This window comes from Macadamia integrifolia, chromosome 13 (genome assembly GCF_013358625.1).
Source record: "Macadamia integrifolia cultivar HAES 741 chromosome 13, SCU_Mint_v3, whole genome shotgun sequence".
Taxonomy (NCBI): Eukaryota; Viridiplantae; Streptophyta; class Magnoliopsida; order Proteales; family Proteaceae; genus Macadamia; species Macadamia integrifolia.
The window spans coordinates 26,589,261-26,616,126 of NC_056569.1; the positions used below are offsets into that span (position 1 = coordinate 26,589,261).

At 37.9% G+C, this 26,866-nt stretch overlaps 4 protein-coding genes across 5 annotated transcripts; 1 reads left to right on the forward strand and 3 right to left on the reverse strand.

The window, feature by feature from the left end:
- The first annotated feature begins 1,939 nt into the window (after nucleotides 1-1,939).
- On the forward strand, nucleotides 1,940-9,527 carry LOC122059886 (protein WEAK CHLOROPLAST MOVEMENT UNDER BLUE LIGHT 1-like). Of its 2 annotated transcripts, none has more exons than XM_042622934.1 (5): nucleotides 1,940-2,200; nucleotides 3,770-3,822; nucleotides 5,442-5,935; nucleotides 6,037-6,443; nucleotides 7,263-9,527. In XM_042622934.1, the coding sequence occupies exons 3-5, from the start codon at nucleotides 5,476-5,478 to the stop codon at nucleotides 9,141-9,143; spliced, it is 2,748 nt and encodes a 915-aa protein (XP_042478868.1). In that variant the 5' UTR covers nucleotides 1,940-2,200; nucleotides 3,770-3,822; nucleotides 5,442-5,475; the 3' UTR covers nucleotides 9,144-9,527. The 2 variants fall into 2 exon arrangements, with proteins under 2 accessions (XP_042478868.1, XP_042478867.1); XM_042622933.1 differs by having other exon boundaries at nucleotides 1,942-2,264.
- A 3,339-nt stretch (nucleotides 9,528-12,866) lies between these two features.
- On the reverse strand, nucleotides 12,867-14,162 carry LOC122059141 (auxin-binding protein ABP19a-like). Its single transcript, XM_042621829.1, has 2 exons — nucleotides 14,136-14,162; nucleotides 12,867-13,853 (listed from the first exon to the last, which is right to left on the reverse strand). Exons 1-2 carry the CDS (start codon nucleotides 14,160-14,162, stop codon nucleotides 13,101-13,103), a joined length of 780 nt encoding a protein of 259 aa, XP_042477763.1. The 3' UTR covers nucleotides 12,867-13,100.
- A 789-nt stretch (nucleotides 14,163-14,951) lies between these two features.
- On the reverse strand, nucleotides 14,952-15,897 carry LOC122059199 (auxin-binding protein ABP19a-like). The gene has a single exon (XM_042621884.1). It carries the CDS (start codon nucleotides 15,828-15,830, stop codon nucleotides 15,195-15,197), a length of 636 nt encoding a protein of 211 aa, XP_042477818.1. The 5' UTR covers nucleotides 15,831-15,897; the 3' UTR covers nucleotides 14,952-15,194.
- A 2,879-nt stretch (nucleotides 15,898-18,776) lies between these two features.
- LOC122060166 (F-box/LRR-repeat protein 15-like) lies at nucleotides 18,777-25,037 on the reverse strand. Its single transcript, XM_042623360.1, has 7 exons — nucleotides 24,673-25,037; nucleotides 24,218-24,378; nucleotides 23,936-24,134; nucleotides 20,172-20,638; nucleotides 19,997-20,060; nucleotides 19,231-19,317; nucleotides 18,777-19,140 (listed from the first exon to the last, which is right to left on the reverse strand). The coding sequence occupies exons 1-7, from the start codon at nucleotides 24,757-24,759 to the stop codon at nucleotides 19,060-19,062; spliced, it is 1,146 nt and encodes a 381-aa protein (XP_042479294.1). The 5' UTR covers nucleotides 24,760-25,037; the 3' UTR covers nucleotides 18,777-19,059.
- Between the last annotated feature and the right edge of the window lie 1,829 nt (nucleotides 25,038-26,866).

Sequence of the window (26,866 nt, forward strand, 5' to 3'; positions counted from 1 at the left end):
AACGCATGGATTTAAGATATCAATATTGTATCCACATCCGATGTGTATCGGTGTTGACTGTATTGACCGATCCAAATTGGTATTAACACCCACCGATCCCAGTAGGACTTGGATCCTCTGTGACGCAACAGGGCATCTAGCGTGCATCTAACACCCAAAAATGTCTTGGGTTGCGTGTGATCACCTTGGGTTTTGTGCCTAAGTGTTTCTGACCGTTGGATGTGCATCAGATACCTTATTGCACCACAGAGAAATTCAATCCATCACAGTACATTTTTATTCGGTACCAGTGTCACATACGGATTAAGAGAAAAAAACGTCCAAAATTAATTTTTATAGAAATATAGAGGCAAAATCACTTGATCCCAAACAATACAAGCCAATCTAGATTAGTATCGGAAAAGATCAGTTAAACTCACAGGACCTTTGAAGAGGTAGGATGCTTAATGTTGTACACACTTCTTTTCTTTCGACAGGCAATCAAAGATTATCAAGGAAGCACGACTGCAAAGCCTTCTAGTAATAGAAGACCTTTGAATAGTCTTCTACTATCGGGGTGGGGTTTTTCAGTGGCACAACAGAGGTGGCAATGCACATTCGACGATTTGAAGCACCTCAAGACATTTTGTCATGTATTAGGTTTCGTGCTCGGATATTCTAGGCCGTCAAACATGTGTTGCCACCTCTCTATTACACCACTAAGGAGCCATAGCCCCGCCATAAAAAGGTATTGAACGATAGAACAATGAGTTGTAATCTTATCGTCACTATTGGCATTGTTTACAACTTGTACTTGGTAACCTTCAATGGCATCGTAGTTAGCCCATTAAGGCACATATTAAAACCTTGCCTGCAAGTCAAGCTTTTGTTCAAGATATACATGGACCACTAAGACACATTGGCATATATATATATATATATATATATATGGAACTGGCGATGAGGTTAACTTATTACGAAAAGAATGTGATTAAAAAGATAAATATCCCCACGACTATGGGGTGAAAGGAATTTAAATACCTTCAGTTACATGTAATGATTATCCATTGGACCTACATTGACCATATTTATTTCTCTCTTCATCCTAAATTCCTAGTTGGTGGTTTCTCTTTCCTTTATTAAATATTAGTCTGAAATTTGGATTATGACAAATTTATTAATAGTACGACTAATTTAATGTTTAATCAATAGACTAAATTCTGAAAATGGGCTGTCTACAAAGACTAATAGTCTAAAGGAACCTTCGCCTAACTATAATATAAAGGAAAGGGTTCTCTGAGTAAACGGCATAGGAGAACATACCAATTAAAGGGCAGTGAGGTCATCTTATATGTGAGGAGAAGAGGCAAACATAGAGGTGTAATGTACTCTACCACAACTAAGGGTAGAATCTTTTCTTGATTCGAATAAAACCGTTAAAGCGAATTGAATCACCCATTTTCAAATAAAAAAAAAATCGATAAATTTTATCTATTGTAACAACTTTCAAAAAAATGGTGTTCTATAGAAATTTTTGCTTCTTCTTAACCATTTTAATTTAGAAGAAAGAATCCTATCGATCTAATGTTGCCTACACTCTGACACAAATGGATAAGAAAAAGACCACATTACCTTCCATCCGAAGCGAAAAGGGCCCACAAATTGGCGTAGACAAAACCAGACCTCAGCCAGGGCATATTTTTTTGGACAAGACGGAGAAAATATAGGAGGAGCGTAGTTTGCAAAGTCTACACACGTGGATCAGGTTGAGCCCATCAAATTCACCTGGTCCTCGTGGGCTTGGGTTCAATGATCCACACCCACTTAACAAGGAAGAAGGTAAGAGTAGACCCATAACCCTGTAGACTCACTAGACTCTTCCTCTCTCCTCAACGGACTCTAAAGTCAAACCTCTCAAACCGTTTGTCTTTCTTTTTTTAGAAAAATAAAAACAAAACTAAAAAAATCCATACACCCAATCCCAGCTGTTCTAATTGGATTTCTAAAATTATTTTGGTTTTTTTTTTTTTTTTCAATTTTCAATTTATCGTTCTTAGCTCAAACCTCTCTCGTTCATTCCCTCTTTCCCTCTCAGAGACTGAGAGAACGTTCTCTCCTTCCATTTTCCACGTTGGCCACCACTTTCTCCGGTGAATTTTGGATCGGTAACTTTGCCGGATTCTAATTCCACGCCGGAGAGTACGCCGTTGTCTTTGCTCAGGTGAGTTCCGATCGCTATCTACGTTGAAATCTGGTGTTTCCACCTCGGAGCTCAACCTGCAAAGGTCTGTTGTCTTCATTAGATTCTGAATACTTTTCTCTTTTCTTCTTATAAAGCTCATGGTTATCGTTTTCCTCTTCGTTTTCATGGTTTATGTATTGGGATTGGGGATTCTGATGCTTCGTCTTTGTGGAATATGCGTATCTGTGGACATTCGCTTCTGTATCTATGATTCCTTTGAGAATTCTATTAGCATCCCACTGCATGTGATTTTTATGAAATATATGATTCTCTTTGTGTTGATTTTTGGTGGGTGCATCGATTTGTTTTTGTTGGTTTTCTATGTGCTTTGATTTCTGCTGTTTTATTATGGTTTGCTTGATTCTGTATTTGCATTCTCTTCAATTTTCTTCCAAAATATTTTTAGTTTGCTAGCTCCAATGCATGTAGTCTGAGTTTTGGAAAAACAAAAAAATATCAGGATCGACTGGACTGGGTTCAGATCCGGACTGTTGCTGTTGTTATAGTCTTTCTGGTAAAATTGTTCTATGGATGAAGAAAATTCTGATGGGGATTGTAAAAATTCATTTGTCCATCTGACGGAAGGCCAAATGTGGTGTATTTCAATTCCCCTTGTCTATTGATAGAGGATTTTGTTGTTGCATCATGAGCTTAGCTTGTTTGAATTTCAGTAACATTTTTGGGCATTATATGGCATTCTGTATATAGACTGTTATGGTTGGAGGAAATAACAGTGTTTTGAGATCAGCGTCAAGTAAAAATTGCTAGAACTTTATGTTTATCCAATCCGGCATCCTAGTTCAGGATTTTCTTTTATTCACTCAGCAATTTTATGATTTTTATCTAGCATTGAGAAAATTTGTGAGTTTCTGGTCTGAGTGTTTCAACTTTGAGTCTTGCTGTATGAGATTTTGATTTTGCTCCATTATATGTCAAAATAGAATTTATTTAGTACTTCTATCTGATGGAATCTTGCCACTGAGCTTCTTAGAATCCTGATACTGTTTCTGAGATCCAAAAGGGAAAACCAAATATTGGTGGTAAATGCATCAGGATCCTTGCAGTCCTTATTGTATCTGGGAAACAATGAGATAATCTAACCACCAAGCCTGTTGAACTCAATCCTTTGGTGAACCAAGGGCTTTCTTAGTTGTCCCTAAGAGAAAACTTACCTTAAATAGAAGTGAACCTGAAAAGATTCAAAGACACTAATGCTAAAAACTAAATCCAATTTTCCTCCCTAATTTAGCTCTGTTCTTTTAGCTGGGTTATCTTATCAATCTTCAAGAGTAACACAAACCATGTATTTTTGCTTGGGTCAACCATGGATTCTCAATTTCTCATTCTATTCAATCACATCAAAACTCACACATGTAGACAGTTCCTTTTTCAGAAAGTAGCAATAAGTAGAAACATGTAATGATTTAATATTGAAAGGAATAAAATGAATATACAATAAAATTTCTTGGTTGCCATTTTTTTAAAATCACATTTCTCCTTTTTTTTGGGACAGATCTTGAGGTTTTTGTTATCTTTGTGAATTTTCAGGAATAACAACGGCTATTGGATTCAATTGCCTATCATTTCTCCAGCAAATCCTGGTAAGTTCTTGATCATTTTTTATTTTTGTATTTCTTATTTTTTTTAAAGTTGCTAAAGAAGAAAAAATCTTTGAGACATGCTATTGATAATCTTTAGGCTAGCTGAATATATTTAATTCCTTTAAATAGAGCTGAATGGTCTAACAGGATTCAAGTAGGTGAACACATTTTGTTGGGAGAAGACTTGGTTGAGTTTTGAGTTGATAATTTTCTTTTTTCATTAATCTGTGATTCAAATTTACGATTTTAATACTGTGGACTTGAGATTGAGATTTCAAAGACCCACGATTTATGGGAAGAGGATGTCATTGTTGTTGTTTTTTTGTATGGGCTGTTAAAAGATTACTGCATATCACAAAATTTTTAAATTAATTGAAGATATCGGTTGAGGAGGATTTTTAGTTCTGGTTAGATGGTGTTTTGGAATAATCGGAAAAGAAATCTAATCTTCACATCTCAATAGGTTACTACGGCTTCCAAATGTTTCTAGAGATTCCATGATATTGTTGTTAATCTGCAGCCATTAAGCATAATTAGAATTAAGAGTTTACTTCTCAATGTGCGAACATTTATATATTGATAAGTTTGATTTAATCCACCATGTAGAAATTATGTTAAGGATTTACCACAATGTGTTGCTAAACAAAGAGAGGACTAGATCACCAATTTGGGGGGAGAAAAACTCAGTATTCGGTTTCATTGTCTACCTCAGTTAGGTTTTGGTCTCTGAAATGACTTACCTACCGGAACCATGACGTTGAGTTAGAAAACTTTCAGTGAATGATGATTAAGTGAAAAATGAAAACACATTACATGTAGCTCAGTACTTCTTAAAACTATGAGTTGATGTTTCTCTTTTCCGTGTTTTGAATTATATATGGATTTTTATTTTGAATCTACTTACAATTTTAGTGGAGAAGAAACTTTAGAGAGCTTATCTGCTTATGGTTCTATCCAGCATCTCCTTTCTAACCCTTTCTTTCCATTGGCTAAAGTTTGGGCTAATGATATCTTATGGGAGAGGTTCTACGATAGGACAAGACTGCTGTTCGGAGGAGTGAGGATTAGTGATTAGTGAGAATTGGGATTCCTATGTGAAGGAGACATGCATGAAGGGAATCTAAATTCCTTAATTTAAAATAAAAATTGTCTTCTGAAAGCAAGTATTTCCAAAGCTTAAAACAGACAGGCACTCAATATTATGTGAAAAGTTGTCCTTTAAGAAATGCAGTTATAACTTTCTAAATTCATTCTGTTGACCGTATGCTTTCTGTAAAAAAAAATAATTGCCTCTTTCAATTTTCACTATGAGAAATCTCCTAAGAATTTATCTTCAAGTCAATGAGCAGAATGATATGATAGATGTCAGTACTTTCCAGCTAACTATGCTTCCATTATTTTTTTTTCCCCTTCTCTTTTCCATTTATTTTTGTTTAACTTCTGATTAGAGAGCTATTGCCCTATTCTGTTTCATTATGTGATTATGGTTCAGATGCTTCAATGGATGTTTTTCTCATCTCAAATAAATGCACTAGAATCTTAAACCTGTTGTTTCTGGGAGATGGGTGGGAAATCCTTTGCTCACTATCTACTAATGTAGTTTTGTTTACTTTTTGTAGATTTCAAGGACTCACAGGGGACTACTTAGCACCAATGTCTATGGAGGAAACAAATAATGTGGGAGAAATTTTTCCTCCTGAATCTTCTACATCAAAATCGTTAGCTTTGCAAGACGGTGAAAGCAGTAAACTGAAAGTCTCGATAACCCCAGTTGCTAATGAAGTAGAGCCTGATCATCTGAGCAATGTGGTTAAAGATCCTGAGATAGCAGTTATACAAGATGGATCTGATTCTCGAGCTGTGACCCTAGATGCACTTCTTCCAGCGGGGAATCTAGGAACATTAGAGCCTAAAGTTGAGAACACGGCAGTGATGACCTCAGAAGCTATTCCATTTTGTTCTTCGTCAGATACCCCCAAAGCAGAACCTAACCATCAGAGCACTGGGACAAAAGATTCTGAAGTAGCAATGGTGCCGGATGCTTCTGTTCACCCAGTACCTTCCCAGGTTTCACTTAGTCCAAAAGAGAATCCACAAGCAGCAGACTCAAAAGGTAAGCAAACAGTAATTGCTTGGAAGCATAGTATGGCCACCGGCTCTCTGTGAAAGAATATTCTGACATGGGATTTTTGCAAAATTCTTCTGATTTTTCAGCAACAGGTCCTGAAACGATAGAATCCAAAGAAGAAGATGAGATGGTACCTGGACCCTCAGAAGCACAACCTAGTGATGCTTCACAGAAACCTGAAGACTGCAGTTCTGTTAGCGCTGCCGATCAGGATAGCAATGTATCAATACCTTATATTGCCTCCGGTGAAAGAAAGGACTCTCAAAATGATCATGATATTGGGCCATCTCATGAGCTCAGTCGGCCGTTGGCAGAGGATGCAAATATTGGTAATAAAGAACCAGAGCATCTTGATGCTTCTCCGCATGTAAAAGAAGTTGATGTACACGAAGGCCTTATTGATACTGCAGCACCTTTTGAATCTGTCAAACAAGCTGTTTCAAAATTTGGAGGGATTGTTGATTGGAAAGCCCATAAAATCGAGACTGTTGAGGTATAAGGTTTCTCTTGGATGAGAATGCTTTCTTCTTTCTGGATACCTAATACATTTTAATTTTTTTCTCCATTAATTTAGATTGGTCTCTAAGAAAGCAAACCATATAAGGTGATCCCAATGGTTTTATGATTCATTAATGGGTTTTAAATTTGTTAAGTGATGGAAATAATATTAGACATTTCACTTTCGTATAAAAAAATAATAATAAATAAAAAAAGGCAAAAGGTTTTGATGAATCAGCGATCGTGCACAAAAACTGCCCCTTAAAAAAAAATGGATAACTGTCGCCTACTCTTTCCTCTTATGGACCCTAATTGTACCGAGCACCGTTTGCATAAGACTCTTAAGTCATGTTTTGCAGATTCAAATCCAGACAATCAGAGTAGGGATTTAATTTCCTATCCTGTAGCTACTTAATATTGGCATACATCATTTTTTTTTTTTTTTGGTAGGATAGCATTCATCATATTAGACTATGCTTTCACCCGTTTATGATATCTTCAGGGCATTGATATGAAAAACTCCCCGTTTTTTATAATGGGGGTACTTTTTCAATGAGAAGACTGATGTGTTACCATAACAATCATATGAGGGGTACTTTGGACTTTGCGTGGTCACTTGCCTTTTTTTTTTTCTTAATATATGTATTTCTATTTTTATAGTTAGCCCCAAGGAGAGTTGAACTCTTTCCTTTTAGTTAGAATTTTTTGCGCAAATTATCGAACAATGGTTTCCAAACCAATGCCCACATTTCCGGTGGATTCCACTTTCTCCATTTAATAGAGAGAATCGTAAATTTTATCTTTGGCTTTGCAGAGGCACAAGCATGTAGAACAAGAACTTGAGAGTGCAAAAGAAGAGATTCCTAAATACAGGAAACAGTCTGAGGCTGCTGAAGATGCAAAAGCCCAAGTACTAAAGGAGCTCGATGACATGAAGAGGCTCATAGAACAACTGAAGCTCAACCTGGAAAGGGCACAAACTGAAGAGCACCAAGCAAAACAGGACTCTGAACTTGCCAGGCTCAGATTGGAAGAAATGGAGCAAGGAATTGCTGAAGACGTGAGTGTCGCAGCCAAAGCACAACTCGAGGTTGCCAAAGAAAGGTATGCAACTGCGGTTGCAGAGCTGAAATCTGTGAAAGATGAGTTGGAAGCATTGAAGGGGGAGTATGCTTCTTTAGTTACTGAGAAGGACATGGCTGTAAAGAGAGCTGAGGAAGCTGTTTCTGCCTCCAAGGAAGTTGAGAAGACGGTGGAGGATCTGACTCTAGATCTGATTGCTGCAAAAGAAGCTTTAGAATCTGCACATGCTGCACATTTAGAGGCAGAGGAGCACAGAATTGGAGCCACCATGTCCACAGAGCAAGATTATCTCAGTTGGGAGAAGGAACAGAAAGAGGCAGAACAGGAGCTACAGAGACTGAACCAGAAAATTCTGTCAGCAAAGGATCTCAAATCAAAACTGGATGCTGAAGCAACCTTGCTGCTCAATCTAAAAGCTGAATTAGCAGCTTATATGGAAGCCAAATTGAACCAGGAAGCTTGTGAGGAAATAGAAAATTCGCCAGGTGAGTTGGGAGACTCAATGAAGACAACTCATTCAGATGCAGAATCAGCAGTAGCTTCAGCAAAGAAAGAGCTTGAGGATGTGAAGATCAACATTGAAAAAGCAACAACTGAAGTAAATTATTTGAGGATTGCAGCACTGTCTCTCAAGTCAGAACTTGAAAGGGAAAAGTCAGCTCTTGCCACCATTAAGCAGAGAGAAGGAATGGCGTCAATTGCTGTTGCCTCTTTTGAAGCAGAGGTTAATAGAACTCGATCTGAATTGGCTCTTGTTCAAATGAAGGAGAAGGAAGCAAGGGAGAAGATGGTGGAGCTGCCCAAACAGCTACAGCTAGCAGCTCAAGAAGCAGATCAGGCCAAATCTCTCGCTCAATCTGCCCTTGCAGAACTGAGAAAGGCCAAGGAGGAAGCTGAACTAGCAAAGGCTGGCATAACTACCACAGAGATCAGATTGAATGCAGCACGGAAGGAGATTGAAGCTGCCAGGGCATCAGAGAGGTTGGCACTTGCAGCAGTCAAAGCATTGCAGGAGAGTGAATCAACTAGAAGTAATGATGGTGAGGATGTCAGTGCTGGAGTGACACTTTCTTTAGAGGACTATTATGACCTTAGCAAAAAAGCGCATGAGGCCGAGGAGCAGGCCAACATGAGGGTAGCAGCGGCCATTGCCCACATAGAAGTGGCCAAGGAGTCTGAGTTTAGGAGCTGGGAAAAATTGGAAGAAGTGAATAAGGAGATGGCAGTGAGGAAGGAAGGATTGAGAAATGCAACAGAGAAGGCTGAGAAGGCCAAGGAAGGAAAGCTGGGAGTAGAGCAAGAGTTGAGGAAGTGGAGAGCTGATCATGAACAGCTGCGTAAAGCTGGTGACACTGGTCAAGGGGTCTTCAACCCCACAAGAAGTCCAAGGAGGAGCTTTGAGGATTTGAGAGAACAGAAGAACTTCATCAGAGAACCAGAGGTTGCTGCACCTTTGCATCATGTACCAATCCCAAAGGCCTTTGTACCCGGAAATGGCTTGGACACTGATTCTACTCGAGAAGTAAAGATCGTAAAGAAGAAGAAGAGATCACTGTTTCCACGGATCGTCATGTTTCTTTCCAGGAGGAAGCAACAATCATCGAAGTCATAACCTCCTCATGCCACTTCATGTTGTTGTTGTCGTTATTGTTGTTGTGGCTATACTTTTCTGTTTTAGGGGTTTTGAGCCCAAAATGGAACCCAAACTGCTGGAGTTGATCCAATGGATTTATTGTATAGTGTAGGCTGGTGAGAATCTTGTATGATAAGTTGATCTGTTCAGAGATTTGCTTCACATGGGTTTTATGGTTGATGATTGGGATGGAGACAATAAGTTGTGCAACTTCTTACTCTTGTTTTTTGTTAGGAAGGGGTCTTCGAGCTTGTACTGTAATGTAGTAAGAATAAGTTTGCTGAAAGGAAAATGGATGACTGTACTGGATTCTCTGTTATGTCTTATCAAATAATAACCTGGGTTCTTAATTCTCACCTTAAACCTCTTCTCTCCCCATTGCTTATCTTGTATCAATGTCGATTGTACTTTCTTTCTATTAGAGTTCACATAATGATTTATGCACTAATTACATTAAAAAAAAAAATGATATATACACCAATAGATTCTGGGTCTTTAACGCATTTTGAAACCCAATTATTCTCTATTTTTTAACTTTAGATGTGTTCTAAACCCAAAATCTATCCCAAGAATGCATATCAAACACAACATTAAGTGCAACATTAAGTGTCATAATCATCATCATCTTCTTCTTCTTCTTTGTCATCATAGGACCAGCTTAACCTTGAAGAACAGTTTATGACCCTTTGAGAAACTATATGGCTGTATTCCATGGTGGCAATCATAAACTAACAAGGTTAGATTGCAGAGAGAAATGTTAAAATTCAATTAAAATGGTATCATTTCACAGTACCAGGGTATTTTAGTTAATATCAGCTGATTGGTTTAGAGCCAACGACAATGCATTAAAAACTATGGATATTACCAATGCCTAGTAGAATGGTTCAACACTTTCAAAGAAGAAGGAAAAGAGAAAATGAGAATGGGTATTGTGACTTGTGATCAGATGAGCTAGGGAAAGAAAAGGACAATACCGACTTACTTCTACACCGCATTTCAAATGAGATTGAAAGTTTGAAGATATATGTTAAGGTTCCTTGTTCACATGTCAAATTTCAGTAAAGCCATGTGGGAAAATAAAGCATTGAAAATTTTACAACTATGGAGACTTACATGAACATAATGGCATACATGGAAGGGTGATATAATTTAATTTAACTATGAATCTGGGAAATGACTAATAGACACAATTTCCTAGATATTCAATGATTGAAATTACCACATTATTCGTCCACATGGCACAACTAGATGGTCTTTTCTTTTTTTTATATATAGTTCTTTTTCAATGAAAACATTGTGGAATATTCAAACAAATCTCAACATATGAAGATTGATGTTCATTCGCTCCTTGCTCACAAAGTGGCATACTAAGGGGGAAGAAGAAGCCCTCTCAGAATTGAACCAATGACCTATGCCTTAACCTTAGGGACGTGACTCTTGTCATTGAAGTGCTAAGTTACTTACGACTCTCATCTAAGAGTGTCCCAGTGGTTTCAATCAATCTTCAATCACTCAGTGCCACTATTGGTGCAATAAGGGCCACATCATGATTCATGAGTGACAACCATCTTAACCATTGCATGAATACATACATGACGGTCGAGAACCCCAAAAGCCATTCACACTATTTGGTCCTTATAGTTGTGGGGACTCTTCTTATTTTGGCTTCATAGTTGGTTACATTGAACTTGTCATCATAACAAACTTCTTCTTCGTACAATAGGGGATGCTCTTCTTTGTCCCGTAGATAACATAAACGGTTATACAAAAATTCTTGTACCATAAAAATTCATTGGACTTCATAATTCTTTTACCATCTCAATGTAACATGACCATTATTACTAGCTCTTGATTCAAAAATATATGTCGACTAGGACTCTTACAAGGGTTAGATGGGGATCACGGAGGGCATTTATGTCCATTCGCCTCTCCATTTATTTGACATATATGCCTCTGTGATCTATATTCTAAACCCATGTAGGGGTCAGACAAAATTTAGAGAACCAACTGTTCAATGCCGAGCGGTTTTTTTTTTTTTTTTTTTTTTTTTTGAACTGTAGAAAGGAATGGACCATAAACGAATTGATAACATTATCTGTTACTATTTTTCATTAAAAATAAAAATTATCTGTTATTAGAATATATATATATATATATATTTTTTTTCTATGTCCATTCATTGAAATTGATGAGAAGAATCATTAGATTTCTTACCTCAACAACAATAATCCATAGCTCTCTACCACCGGGAAGATACCTTTTTAAGTGGACAATTCTAGTCTATGATTAATTCAAGATTTAGAGTATATTTGGCAAGCGTTATAGGGATAGATTTTGGGTCTAAAATGCATTATGGAGTGAGAAAACAGAGAAGAATTAGCCATCAAAATGCATTCTAGACGTCAGATTCTAACCCGAAAATGCATACCAAACACAGCCTATAATAAAAGACTAATGAACTATAAACTTAATTGATTTTCTGAATTAGAGAACCAAAGGAAGGACACAAATCTATATCTAAAATTGAGCAGAAGATCAGTGCTTAGCACTTAACAATATAAATAACAATAACTCTTAGTAACTTTTTTTATTGGATGAAAAAAATAATTCAATACCAAAGGAAAGAGAGAGGGGAGAACAAATTCTCACAATTTTTTGGTGGACTATTTAATCCTTTCAAGGGTTGGAAAAGTTGGAGAATTGGTCCAATTGAAAATTCTACTGTTCATAGACATGAAAGATCTAAATCAATGTCTCCTCAACTATTCTTCAATGTCGTCCTGAAATTCAACCCAATTAATATTCCTGGACCACCCTTAGTTTCAATCATACTTCATATGCAAATGGGTTTAGAGAGAGAGAGAGAGAGAGGTTCACGTTTCCAATACGTTTGCTTTTCAATAATTCATGAACCCTATGGTACGACCAAACAAGGCACAGAAGATACAGAGGGCGAGGCAGGGGCTGCCAAAGAGGTGGGAGAACCCTAGTTATTAAATTCTCTGAATTATTCGCAACTAATTTTGTCGAACATAATTTTACCGAATTTTACAAATAATTCTGTCAGAATTTGAATCAAATAAAAAATTCTCGAAATTTATAGATTTTTTTAAAATTCATGAATAATTCGGCCGAACCGAATTTTATCCGAATTATAACTTAATTTTATCCCATTAAAAAAAAAAAACTTTATCTTGAATAAGTCAATAAGCCTTTAAAAAATAGTGTAGTTATTATGCATTTATTATCCTAATGTTATTTTTCTTTTTTTTTTAATAGAAACCGACAAAGCTTATTTTTCCTGAAGTAATCTCTTACACTTCTACAACAAAAAAAAAAAAAAAAAAAAAAAAATCTCTCACCCCATTTTGGTTTGATTAAAGTCTTACAGTCATTACTCTCTTTCTATTCTTTAAGGTGAACATACATGGTGGGTGACGTGGGTCTAGTTGAATTTGTACTCAGTCCCCCCTCTTAGACTCTCTTTCTCTTATTCAATTATTTGAGTAATAGGAACTGAGTTTAGGAAAAAAAAAAGAGCTAAATATAATATTTTTATCTTTAAAATTTAAAATTTTAATTTTTATATCATTTGTATGTTATGTACATATGATAATTGATAGATAATATGAAACAGGTATTGCAAATATTAAAAATAACATCCGAATTTATTGTCCACTTTTTATTTTTGTAAACGAATAATTCACAAATCCAAACTCGAATTTTATTATCTCCGCTTTTTTGACCAATATTTTGATCGAATCATTGAATTAATGAAATGCATTAATCCGAATAATTCCCGAATCTGAATTTAATAACTACCCAACCAACCACAACACACTAAAACAATCTTTAGTAGCTTAGCTTTAGCAGAAAGAAGGAAAGAAGAAAAGGAGGAAGGGGAGGAGGGATCTGCATTCTCCAGAGAGAGATTAATTAGCCAGTACCACCAAGGATAGCCTTGAGCTTCTTCACCTGAGTATGATCAAGGAATGTTGTCTTCTCCACAAGTGCAGAAGGCAAGTCATTGGCAAACAATGCAAAATCCAGTATTTGGAGACCAGGGCTTGGGCTACTTAAGCCAACAAAAGCAATGACTGGAATCCCACGGGCATTCACCTGGAAATGAAGCAACCCTTGTGGGAAAACCATGATATCACCCTTCTTGAGTGTCTTCAAATAAACAGTATTAGCAGTAGAAGAGATGAATCCAGCAACAATGGAGCCTTGAACCACCACTAGCACCTCTGATGCACCAGGATGAGTATGCATTGGGATGACACCACCAGGTGCAAGATCTAAACGTGCAATGGAAATCCCAAGCCCATTTACCCCTGGGAATTGAGCTGCAAAAGCTGGACTCACAGCAGCCTTGATGATGTTAGAGGTGTTACCAGCCTTTACAAGGCTGAACACAAAGTCATCAACAGTGACATTCGCGGGCATCTTGCAGGAGTAGCCTGCAGGGCCTTCTGGGGCCTTGAAGTCTGCTACACAGAAATCTTGGACGGCGCCATGAGAAGGGGAAGAGGAAGAGAAGAAGAAGAGAGCAAGAGGAATATATGGAGCATGTTTCAGTGAGGCTTGTGAAGCTTTGTTTGGGGTTGTAGTACTTAAGACTCGTTGGAGTCTGGTTTCTCTAATATAGATGAGGATGAGACCATCAGCTTGGAACCCACCATAGATATTCTCAATTAGTTAATGTCTAGTTCAATTTTGATGTGAGGCAATCAAGGAGAGTGAGTTGGAGTGAAAGAGAAACGAAGGAAACTGAGCTGTGAAGCATGTGACAACTAGGAGCAAAGGATCTTTCTCTTCATATAAAACCAAGTACTCTCTTTTTGTCCAAGAGAATGAATACTAGTATTTGAAAAACGACAAATGGGAATGAGCATTACCACAGCATAAGCATTAATTGAATGATATGCATGTATGGAGATGTGAAAAGGGAAGATACGCATGCACAACAACCATGGTCATCACCACAATCAGTGCCATCTAACATTCTTGTGTGGCAATTAACTTGATTTCAAAATCTTAACTATTGTAATGGACAATTAAGTGTAAGAACTATGAAGCTCCTGCTTTCTTTTTTTCATTTTTCTTTTTTTTTTTTTTTTTTTTTTTTTTTTTTTGGTGGGGGGGTGGATTAGAGTAACTTACTTAGTGAATCCAAGTACTTGGATTGGATTAGATTAAGATTCAACATTATTTAAAAAAAAAAAAAAGAAGTTGGAGATTTGCGCGGAGGATTAGTTAAGTTTTTGCTAGAGAGGGCTTAATCAATTCTTTTGGATTAGATCGAAATTAATTTTGCATTATTTGGTGAATCAATTCCCTGAGAGTAATTACCCATGTCTTATATGATCTACATCAGATAATGTCATCTTAATAGACATTTCTAAGGAGGCTCTTGATTAAATATGTATGAGGAACTCCTTTGTTATGGAATCTTACAAGTATATCCATTCATCTCCCCATTTGTTTGCCACATATGCCCCCTGTGATCCCAATTCTAACCCATGTAGGGGACAGACAAAATTTAGAAAACCAATTGTTAAATGCCAAGTGGATTATTTTTTTTAAGTGTAGAAAGCCATAGACCATAAACGAATTGATAACGTTATCTGTTGTGATATTCCATTTTTTCTTTGTCCAATCATTGAAAATAGATTAGAAGAATCATTGGCTCTTTGACCTCAGTAACAAGAATCCATAGCTTTCCACCACCAGGAGGGTGGAGGATAGTTCTTAAGTGGACAATTCTAGTCTCTGATCAATTAGAGATTTAAAGAACAATGAACCATAAGCTTAATTGATTTTCTCAATTAGAGAGGCAAAGGAAAGACTGAGTCTACTGTTACAATGGAGTAGAAGATCAGTGCTCAGCACTTACAATATCAATAGCAAGGATCCTTAGTAGCTTAGCTTTAGAAGAAAGAAAGGAAACTAGCTAGAGGAAAAGAAGAAGAAAAAAGAAAGAAAAGGAGGGGGAGAAGGAAAGATCTGCATTCTCCAGAGAGAGATTAACTAGCCAGTACCACCAAGGACAGCCTTGAGCTTCTTCACCTGAGCATCATCAAGGAATGTTGTCTTCTCGACAAGAGCAGATGGCAAGTCATTGGCAAACAATGCAAAATCTAGTATCTGGAGACCAGGGCTTGGGCTACTGAAGCTAACATAAGCAATGGCCGTAACCCCACCTGCATTCACCTGGAAATGAAGCAACCCTTTTGGGAAGACCATGATATCACCCTTATTGAGTGTCTTCAGGTAAACAACATTAGCAGAAGAAGAGATAAATCCAGCAAGGATGGAGCCCTGAATCACCACTAGCACCTCTGATCCACCTGGATGAGTGTGCAATGGAATGACACCACCAGGTGCAATGTCTAAACGAGCAATGGAAATCCCAAGCCCATTCACCCCAGGGAATTGTGCTGCAAAAGCTGGAGTCACTGCAGCCTTGATGATATTGGAGGTGTTACCAGGCGTGCCGAGGTTAAACACGAAGTCATCAACAGTGACTTTTGAAGGTGTCTTGCAGGAGTAACCTGCAGGGCCTTCTGGGGCCTTGTAGTCAGCTACACAGAAATCTTGGACAGCACCATGAGAAGGGGAAGAGGAGGAGATGAAGAAGAGAGCAAGGAGGAAGAAGTGAAACATTTTTCACTAGACTTGCTTGTGTGTTTGTTTGAGGTTGTAGTACTCAGTCTTGTAGGGGTCAGGTTCCCTTATATAGAGACTAGAATAGAGAGCTTGTAACCTACCATAGAAATTCTGAATTGGTTAAAGTGAAGGAGAGTAAGAGTCATAGAGAAACGATGGAAGCTGAGCTGTGAAGCATGTGACAATTGGAGGCAGAGGATTTTCTCTTCAGATAAAACAAGAACTCTCTTTTTGTCCCAGAATAATATTACTATTCTAAGTGGGAAAAAAAAACCACCACAAATGGGAAAGAACATTACCTGCCTTCTAGTTTTAACAGCAACAACCCTTAATTGAATGATATATATGAACATGTAAAAGGGAAGATATGATGAGACAAAAACCATGGTCATCACCACAATCAGTGCCATACTGCCATATAACATTCTTGTTGGCAATTAACTTGTTTTAAGTGTATGAAGTATGAACTATGAAGCTCCTCCTGACTTCAAGCTATTAAAACAATCCCAATTCAATTCATGAACAACTAGCATGTTCATATTTTACTCAATTAGTGAAGCTTGTTTCAGATTTGTAAAACTGAATTGGCATTATTTGGTGAAATCAATTAACTAAGAGTCAACCCAGTTTAGGTGAATTGGTTCCTAAGTAATCCAAAATTTTACTTTTGTGGTCCATGGGCACATGAAAAGACTGAAGAAGAGTGAGCTAGAAGTCCATAAGAAGACATATTACAGCTAAAGGTGCCTCTGCTAGGTCTTCTTCTCGCCGTCACTTTAAAAGATGACCACACAAATTCTTGTGGATCATAGGAATTAACCTGTTTTTGGGTCCCTTTAGGAGTATGGAAACAAAATAACAATTGTTTTACCTGTACCAACAAAGAATCTTGTACGGTGTTGGATCAGCATATCTCATATTATTATGACAAAACTATTGATGTAATCCATGTCTACAGCTCAACTGTCTTGTTTTTCATGCTGACTTTACTTGCATGATACAAACAAATACATGAAAAAGGAATATTAACCTTATTCTAGGCAGGGCAGCTTCTTCTGGTACAACCAAACCCGGCGGAACTCACGGAATGCTTTCTGGGCAGAGTCAAGATTGCCATTATGTGGGAAAAAGCGTAAAACAGTTATATGAACTCTATAAACCGCCCCAGCGATTAGAATCTACGGAGAGAACTTGTTTTCCAAATGGCTAACACTTGGCACACCCATCCCAAGTCTACTGGAAATTGTTTCCCAATAGGGTGAAACTTGAAAGTAGGCATGGATAGAACTTTCACTTTCATAAAAACTTGGAAATTAAAGGTAGACGATTCTTTGTTAAATAACAGCTTTTCTAGAATCCAATGACAATGCAGAAAATGCTAGCAAAGTCTGCAATTCTTTCAAAATGGTTGGTTGAAGTTCAACATCTATGGGGCCTTTGAGATTTCATTTCAACTAAAGAAGGCTATATCATGATAAAATGGTAGATGTGTGGTAGTAGAAGTTAGATATCAATACACAGAAGAATGGATGCAGAACAAACAACTGTTTAGGTTCAATGCTACAAGTTCTATGGCTGGCAAGGCATGGATCTACTTCACCCCTACTCATTTCAAAACTTCCCTAGTAGTTATTTGTCTGTACAGCTTTGCTACATACAACATCCCAGTGTAGTAACTCATGAACTATGCAGTTTCCAGACCCTCTGGAAAAAGTGTCAGTTAGATATGGTCACGGACACAGTGTGCTCATTACCTTATGGTAAGACAGGCTAGAAGTGGGTACAGCTATCTCAACTTGGCAGAATTCGTCGGGTGGTGATCAAATGATCAAGTATCGCCGGACATGGATAAGAAGCCAATGTACATATCTAGTAACTCTATCCCGTAAAGATGCAAAGCCAATTAGGAGGGGGAGGGGGAACGCAATGTACATACCCAAGATCTAGTAACTCTATCCTGTAGAGATGAAAAGCCAATTAAGAAGGAAAAGAAGTGTAGAGATGAAGCCTGGTGACACCATTATCATCAGCAGCCAAGCTTGTTGGATCCTGCCAAGTCTGCGTGTAAATGGAAGTAAATAGACCTGGTCAGCCGACTTTTTGGACTTTTTGGAGAGATCAGGATCCTCCAATCCCGAATTGATGTTGCCAAGTTGCCCAATCAAATCCCAATACTTGAAACCATGGTTTCATGTAGTTTACAACTGCATAGAGATTCCATCCCAAATTCCCAATAGTAACTAGCCCCTTTTTTGCTCTAGACAACAAACCGTTTTTTCAGAGGTAAGCTGTGCTCACTGCTCGCATCGCTTAGTACACCTTGGCCAGACTCTGGACATGGGAGGAAGACTTTTTGATTAAATTTTTTCTTTTTTAATATAACATTGATGATTTTTCTAACTATTTGACTGGTGCATATAAAATAATGTAAAATTTACAGAGAGAAAAAAGAGGTGGGAAGAGAGGATCCGGAAGTAGTTCTGATGAAACAAGACTGTAGCTAGACTGATGCCTGGGCTTGGCTGCTTGCCCCAAGATCTGCAACAGCAACCGATCGAAGTACTACTTCTCCTTTCTTCCTTTCTACTAGAATTCCAATTATTTTTCTTTTTTTCTTTTCTTTTTCCTCTTGTTCTACTTCCTCCCTTCTTATTCTTCTTTTGATTTTTTAAAACTTCAAATCTTCTGCAGTGTAGCTTCTTTTCTTCTAGTCTTCAGCTTATTTTCATCTTTCTTTCTTCCTCCCGAGTTCTGCTGCATTTTTTCCCTTCTTTTAATTGTCTTCTTCTCTCTTTTGACACCCTTTTTTATACGAATGGAGCATACTTACATAATATGCACTGTGCATGCCTAGGTTGGCTCGCCACCACCTTGGGTCGTTTTATCGCCATGACAACTATGTTGACACATTTTAATGAAAATGGTGCAAAACAAATTCAGCCATCCAAAACAACAATAGGTATTCATATATCTATTAAAACATAATTTATTTCATCGTTTACAAATGGCCAGGGTAGATCTATCTCAGCAAACACCAACAGTCTCTCCCCTCCCCCACCGAAAAAAAAAAACATACAGAACAAAGGAAAATTGGTTATTTACAACAGACAAGCATATGATGATAAATTACTAAGCTAACCGGGGCTCGCCAGGACTGCAAACATACACTGGGCATTAATAATGTAATACAGTTTCAACTACAAGTGACGGTTGTCTATTGATCCCATTACGAAGCACAGAGGCTGCTGAAGATACGTTTTAGACTGGGACAAACCACACGTAACCTTCCCATGTATACTGAGTAGATCTGTTCATCAGAAAAAATAAAACAATAGAACAGAGGAAACAGATTTATTACACGAGAAACAGACCTGGCAAAGTGATCTAGTAAGTTTACCTTTGGACAAAAGCGGACATCAAGAGTTTCCAGCATGTTACAATGTGATATAGCAGCTTCCACCACCTCTTCAGCAACGCTACACGACTATCAAACACCCGATGTTATCAGCAAAGAAAGAATTAGATATCAGAACAAAAAGCAGGGCAGGTGGTCGGAAGTAAGCATATATAACCTAAAAAAGAAGTGGGTATAAACCCTATGGAAAGATGAATGTGCAAAACCAGTCATGAAAGGTTTTGAAGGCAATTTGCAGAAACAATTGACTAGGTAAAAGTAAAACTTTCTTTTTCAGGACATTGGCCAGGTAAAACTTGAGATGTGCTTTTCCAGCCTAATAGCACATCCTGATGGCAAAGCTAAAATACAGGTTGGACAAAAGTTAAAAGACAAGAAGCATTGAAGACATGAAGTTGACATTCAGGAGCAACCATTAGCAAATTCAATGCAAGTAGAACTCTAAAAGATTGGAATATGCAGCTTGTGGACCATTAGGAGACATCTCACCGGCATCCGAATGAAAGAAACAAATTGGATGAGAATGGAGCATCCAGTTATTTATAATTTTTTGGCCATGAAAAGGCTTACCCATAGCATGCATATCAATTGCCAAGCATCTTCGTATGGTATGTCATTGGACATCAGTTATGCCCAGAACTCAAGAAAATCAAGCAATGAAAGGACTTTTTCATGATTACATATTTTATAGAAAAATAAGAACCAGGTTCTCACCAATGATTATGGCCGAGTTTTGAAGAATGCATACCTGAAGGAAGAGGCTAGTCAACCTTGGACAATCAAGCTTCAAAATTTCCAAGGAGTAGCAATTGCTGAGAAGGTTAAAACAATGGTGAAAAGATTTAGCAGATGAAAACAATGACAAGAATATGAGCAGAAGTTACCAAAAGATAAGCTTGTCAAGGAGGAAATGAGAAAAGCACCTCAAATTAAGAAAGCTCAGATTGAAACAAGTAACATCTACTTCCTTCAGATTTGCAGACAAAGAAAGGTTTAATGATGACAGATGGAAACAACGGGCCCTCGGAGGAATGACAACTTTCTTAATGTTTGAACAGCCAACGCAGTTCAGATTCTGCAGTAAACGGTCAGGATGCATAATTGGCTCCTGGATGATCTCTGGAGAACAAACTGCAGATGAACCATTGATGCTAGACATCTCAGAAAGCTGGCCACCACTATAACTCCAGTTAAGGTCATGCATATTGACACACCCATTTAGGCTCACATGGGTAAGATGTGTACAGCAAGCAAGAAGCTCCTCTATTGCAGACTGGCAAAGGCTCCCATAAGACAAGTCCAGCTCACGAAGGGCTGGGAGAGCACCTTCTTTATAAAGAGCCTCCAAAGAAGAGTCAGTCAAATACTTGCATGCTTGCAATTTCAATACCTGTCAAAAATGAAAAACAAGATTATCAAGTATCAACCATTACATACAGGTTCAAACCACAAAAGAAATGAAGCGTAAAAAAAGTGCGTGCTGAAAATCTTCTAAACCTTAGATGTATCCTATCCATCAGGCTCCTATATGTACCAAAATGTCAAGGAAAATGTGGCAAAGCAGCTATTAAGCTGGGCCCAGCAAAATGGGCACCTGATTTTGAGCCACAAGGGAGGATATGAACAATCTAAACCATTGAATGGCTAGGGTGCCCCCTAGAACAGAAAATGTCAAACTTCTTGTCCTATAATTTCAGCCACTAAGCCACCTTGTCCAATGTCCAATGTTGAATTTTCAACCATTTTTTGAACCTCTGTTTTGCCATGTGGAAAACTACATTCACCATGAAACTTGACAGGCAGACAGAGGAAAAGGCCTACCCAACTGTACACCAAATTTGGGTGTCACCCAAGCCTTCCTAATGCAGATCAGCTAGACAGGTACTCTAAAAAGTAACAAAGGAAGAAGAAGAAGAACCTGTGTTATCAGGAATTTCAGAATACCTAGTTTCCCTACTATGTTGCTCAATTTTAAGTAGAGTTCTGTTTTCAGTTTCTTTTCCTATTTTGATTATGTTTATGTGTCCTTGTTCAGGGTGGAATAGAAATCTATAAGTTAGTCCTGTTATGAGTTGATTTTCTATCATTATGTCAAGTCCTACTTGGTTTAGGATTCCAAACACAGCTGGAGGTTCTTGAGTCAGTTTAGGATTTTTTAAGTCTTTTATTGGTCAATTAAGTAGCCAGCTTTTCATACTTTAGTAACCAGCCATTAAGGCATTACTGATTTTATTATATCAATAAAGCATGTCTTTCGGCAGTTCCTCTGTGTGACTCAGAAACTGGTTGTGAGATTCAACTACTCCATTAGTGAGCACTGAGACTCTAATACTGTTGGTGGGATTCCAGCAAGTGCTCAGTGGGAAGCCAAGTTCATATCCTCTTAGTCTCATTCCAATACAACTGAGATTCCAATTTTGAAGTCAGAACCATCAACCGCATGACATTCTAAACCTGCACACGGTTTCAGTTCTTGAATCAGAGGTCAATGGTAAGAGTTCCATAAATTTGGAACTATTCCCAATTATTTCTGTCCCTATTGAATCCATTAAACTCCTAGTATGGTCACATATTAGTTGCTCAGATTTATTAGTAGATCTGTTTTTTTTTTTGGATGAATAAATAATTCATTACCAAGAGAAAGAATGTACAAGGGAAGAAGGAAAACAAAAGGGAAAAAGGGGGGGCAAATACTGAAGTGGGAACAACAAAATACATCAAGGGCCAGAAAACCCAACTACTGGGAGACAATCAATGGGGAGGGGGGTAGATGTAAAGAGAGTGGAGGGTGGAAGACTCTAGGAGACAACAATATGCCTGTTCCTTGGGGTGTCCCTGACAAGTCTGCGCCTGAGAGTGCCAAATTTGGAACTTACCTCAAAGTAGATGGCTTTCCAAATCCTTTCAAAGGAACGAGAGTTGGAAGTCCATCTTCTGAGGTTTCGCTCCATCCAAATGTGGTTGATAGTTGCTGCAAATATGAGCTTCCCTATAATGTCACACAAGGTAGTGCCGCCAAAAGTCATATCAATCCATATCCATTCCCTCGTGAAGGACAAAGTGGGTCTCAGGTTGGGCCAAATAGATTTGAGGGCCTTCTTCCAGATTGAGGCGGAGAAGGGGCAAGAAAAGAAGAGGTGGTTAACATCTTCGGGATTGTTCCAACAGAGGCAGCAGGAAGGAGAGACCTGAATGTGTCTATGGATGAGAAAAGATTGGGTGGGGAGGCAATAGGTTCGGGCACGCCAGGCGGTGAAGCTGTGGCGGGGGATGTGGCTTTTGAACCATACTACATTGTGCCAGGGGACGGTAGGAGATTTGGTACGAATAAACAGATTAGTAGATCTGTTTATTGATTATTACTGATAATAAACTTCAAATCTGATTTGTTATAAGTCCTACAACATTATTTTTAAGCTCTTCAATCGACCTACAGGATTTTGGGTATCCTACCTCAAGTAGGACACTACTATAACTACTAATCTAACCATCATATGTATCTACAGTTTCAATTTTTTAACGGATCTCAGGTCATCAGATTCCTACTGTTACTAGGATTGCTGTTTATCTTAGGTTTGTTTTCTGATTTCCAGTTTCAATTAGTAGATTCTGTTTTCCATCATATCTCAAATTACTATTCAGTTTCTATTCTGAATTGTACAACTGCTGTTACTTAATTTGAGCGAGTGTATCTGCTGATCAGATATCATCCAATTACTGGTATCAATTTAGGTTTCAGAAGTCATATCTTAGGTAGGATTCTTCTGAAAGTTGAGATCAGACCTTTGGATCAAGTTCAACTTTGATATTCTGCTCCTATATCTGAAGAGAGTAAACCATCGAAATTTGATTTGTCAAATCTGAGGTATATATTACTGTTTATCACTAACTTGAATTCTGGTCCTTATCTAGTCAATGTTTCTGATCCCAAACCTTTAGGCTTCTAAAAACCATCACTTTCATCTGGCAACCATAACTGCCAGTTATGCTGCACCTGCCACAACATACAACAGCCATTCTGCCTCCACCATCCTTGGACTAATAAATGGAACTCAAATAACTCATAACTGGGGCTCTGGGAGTTGGGATAGGTAAAATTTTCCTTTACTAGAGTTTTGACCGGCTAAATTACTCTTATGAAAATACAATTCTATCTCCTCTCTAAAAACAGACAAGGGAAACACAATTGCATACATGTTTAAATGAGCATGTAAGTAAGTCATTAAGATTTATTTTTTATGTTCAAGTTTGGAATCTTCTCTGCTAACAGTGTGCATCTCCACACACACACACACACACCCTTTTTTTTTTTTTGATACCCAGGGTGTCCAGATCTTTGACCCGACTAATCCCTAGGGTCATTGTGATACCGCTTACACAGGACCAGGTCAGTCCGAGACGGAAACTCTCGTGCGGTGGCCCCAAGAAGTTAGGTGCAGCGGCAAAATGGTTTTGATCACGGGACCTCGCTAGTTGCTGAGAGCGGAGTACCGTGTCCCCTCCAGCCAACTGCGCTAATCCCTTGGGGTTACACACACACACACACACACACACACACACGCACACCCCAAAAAAAAAAAGGTCCATAAGGCAAAACAATAGCTCTGCAACTTACCTAAAAGAGAAGGGAAGGAAGCATTCATAAACTACACAATTATATTATATATATATTTCCTATTAGTATTACCTTCAACTGCAAACAGGACTCAAAAACTGGTTGTAAGTTCACCAGGAAAGTGTATGATAAATCCAGCAAGGTTAAACAAGAAAGCAGGCGCAAAGAAGAGAGCCCATCTGGACCAATGGATGGGCATGACATCAGTACTAACGACTCAATGAGAGGACATGAAGCAGTCGTTGCACATAAGCAATCATCCTTAAGTTGGCTGCGTAGGGAAAATATATCAGCATAAGCAATTAAAGAAAGAAATTTGAAGATAAAATTACATGACAAAGAGCATGTGAACACCTGCAGAAGGAAGCATCCAGAGAAATTAGGCAAGGGCAGTTGATGGATGCTTCAGATAAAACACCACATCCCTTCAACTCCAGAACAATCATATGTGGGGCTTCAATTTGAAGTACATTCAATTTGGGGCATATACCAAGATTAAGGGACCGAAGTCCAACCTGCAGCAAACATTCTTTCAGGTTTATGTTTATCAATAATTTCGACTAGCACAGTAGCACATATCATACACATAAGCATGTAAATATTAACCCCATGGTGCTACATGTTCAAGGAATTAGAAGATTTATAGATAAAGCAGTCGATCCAGAATTTTACAAGCTAAATTCCATGTAACTAGTGCGGACTGGCTTACTATACTGACAGACTCATCAGCAATAACCACCTTTGAGTTTATAAAAGCATATCCTATCAACACCCACCCCCCCCAAAAAAAAAAAAGTGCTTCCACTTACAGGACAAAATGATGCTCTCTCAAGATGATCACAATTATCCAGAAAGACTTGATCAAGATGAGGGCATGTGAGTTCCAAAGTAGTCATGGCACGGCAACCAACAAGGGAAAGACTGACTAAGGAAGAACTATTGAATTCCACTGCTGTCAGACTCTGTAAAATTGAAATAGGCGCTTTCACTTAAAGAAGGATAGAAAAAATCAACATGCTTAAAATGGCGTCCAAAAGGCAATCAAATAACTTGATCATACAGCATATTATTTAGATTTCTCACCAGATTACGAGCATAGGGCTCCAAAATATAAAGAAACAAATGAACCATGCATGTATTTAGCATCTAACTTTTATTTATATAGTTTTTCCAACAAAATTATATTTTAAAATAACACCAACATATTATGTTTCAAAATTTTATCCACCTTCATCAATTTCCGAACTGCAACCCCCGCCCCCCTCCCTTCCTCAGAAATTTACCTCTGACCAATAACTGAAAGTAAGTGTTGCAGGATACTACTTCGGAAATACTGTTCAAGGCCTTCACTTCTGCCTGATGACAGAATTAATAAAGCCACTAATATGGTGGTGGTAATTCCCACTACATACGAATTTCTATGTTGTTTTACTTATTTCTTTATTGCCTCGTCATTTTTCTGAAAATAACTGTCTCAAGACATGTAATGGCACTGTTCATTCCATTGTACCCAGGCAGACCCAAGCATGCTAAGATTAACAAAGGTCTACATGGTTGTGTATTAATTCTGTCTAACTTGGATTTTTTTTTTTTTTTTTTTTTTTTTTTTTGGAGGGGGGGCTGGGGGGTGTGGTGCGAGGGGATAAGTAACTTGGCTTTATTTTCCTTCAAGTTTATCTCATAACCTCACCTCAACTGAACTAAGCCTTGTCCCAACCATAGTTAGCAAATTCGGATTCGGGAATTATTCGGGCGGAGAATTATTCGGAATAATTTGATTGATTAATTTAAGGATTCGGTCAAAAAAGCTTATTGGGTTTTTTTTTTCGGTTTTTTTTTTTTTAAAATACTGTTTAAGTGGACCGAATAATTCGGTTTAATCCGGTTCGGTCCGAATTATTCGCGTTTTATATTCACTTTTGAAAAAATCGCGAATTTTACTGAATTTTATTTTTAATTCGGATTCGGTCAGAATTTTTGATTAAATTCGGAAAAATTCGGTTCGGCCGAATAATTCGATAACTAGGGCCTCTACTCAACAACTGAACATTTGATTTTGGATTCTTCAAGTCCTCTCTCCTATCCAACCTATGCCTATTAAATAGGCTTAACAGGTTACCAAACTGAATTTAACTCCTTTCCTCCACGTATTACAACCCCTAGCCACGTTCATACAACTTTCACGTAACCATTGCTGTTAAGTTACATAACTATCACCATATCTAGGAACACTCCACCATGGCAATACTTCTTCTTATATCCAAACACTTAGCAAATCGATACAATGGGGAATGCTTAAGTTGTCACATAACAACTCACCATTCCAAAACTACCCCTTTCATTCATACTCTTACCTTTCCTTTATTTGTTCTAGTCTTTTGTGGTTCAAACTTCCACTAACTACAATACCAAGGATTAAAGTATCAGTATCGGTCATCGTATTGGTCGGCCAAAATTAAGATACGTATTGGAGATACACTAGATACGTTAAAGATACACACATAAATGGATTGGAAACACTTTTTTATACACTTTTGCATAAAAAAGTAGTTAAAAAAAGCTATATATAACATGAATTATGCATAAACACTAAATTGAAAGTATCTCACCAAAAATCCAAGGTTTGTAGTTGTCTCGTAAATGTAAAACCCTTGTTCCCAACAATGATTTTCACTTTAGTTAGAGAGGAAAAAATGGCGGGCAGCAACTTTGGAACAAAAACCCCTCAAAAAATCCTTTTTTTTTCTTCTGAAAAATGACCTATTTTGGCCATTATATGACCGTAGCGCACTTTATCAGTACGTATCGTACCGTATCAGTCGATACATACCGAAATGTACATTTCACCTCGATTTTTAATTTTTCATAGAGTATCGGTATGTATCGTAAGATACATATCGATACAAAAGGATTTAAAAAATTCCATGTATCGAATCGGTAAGGGCCGATACAGATACGTATCGGCCGATACGGTACGATACATACCGATACTTTAAACCATGT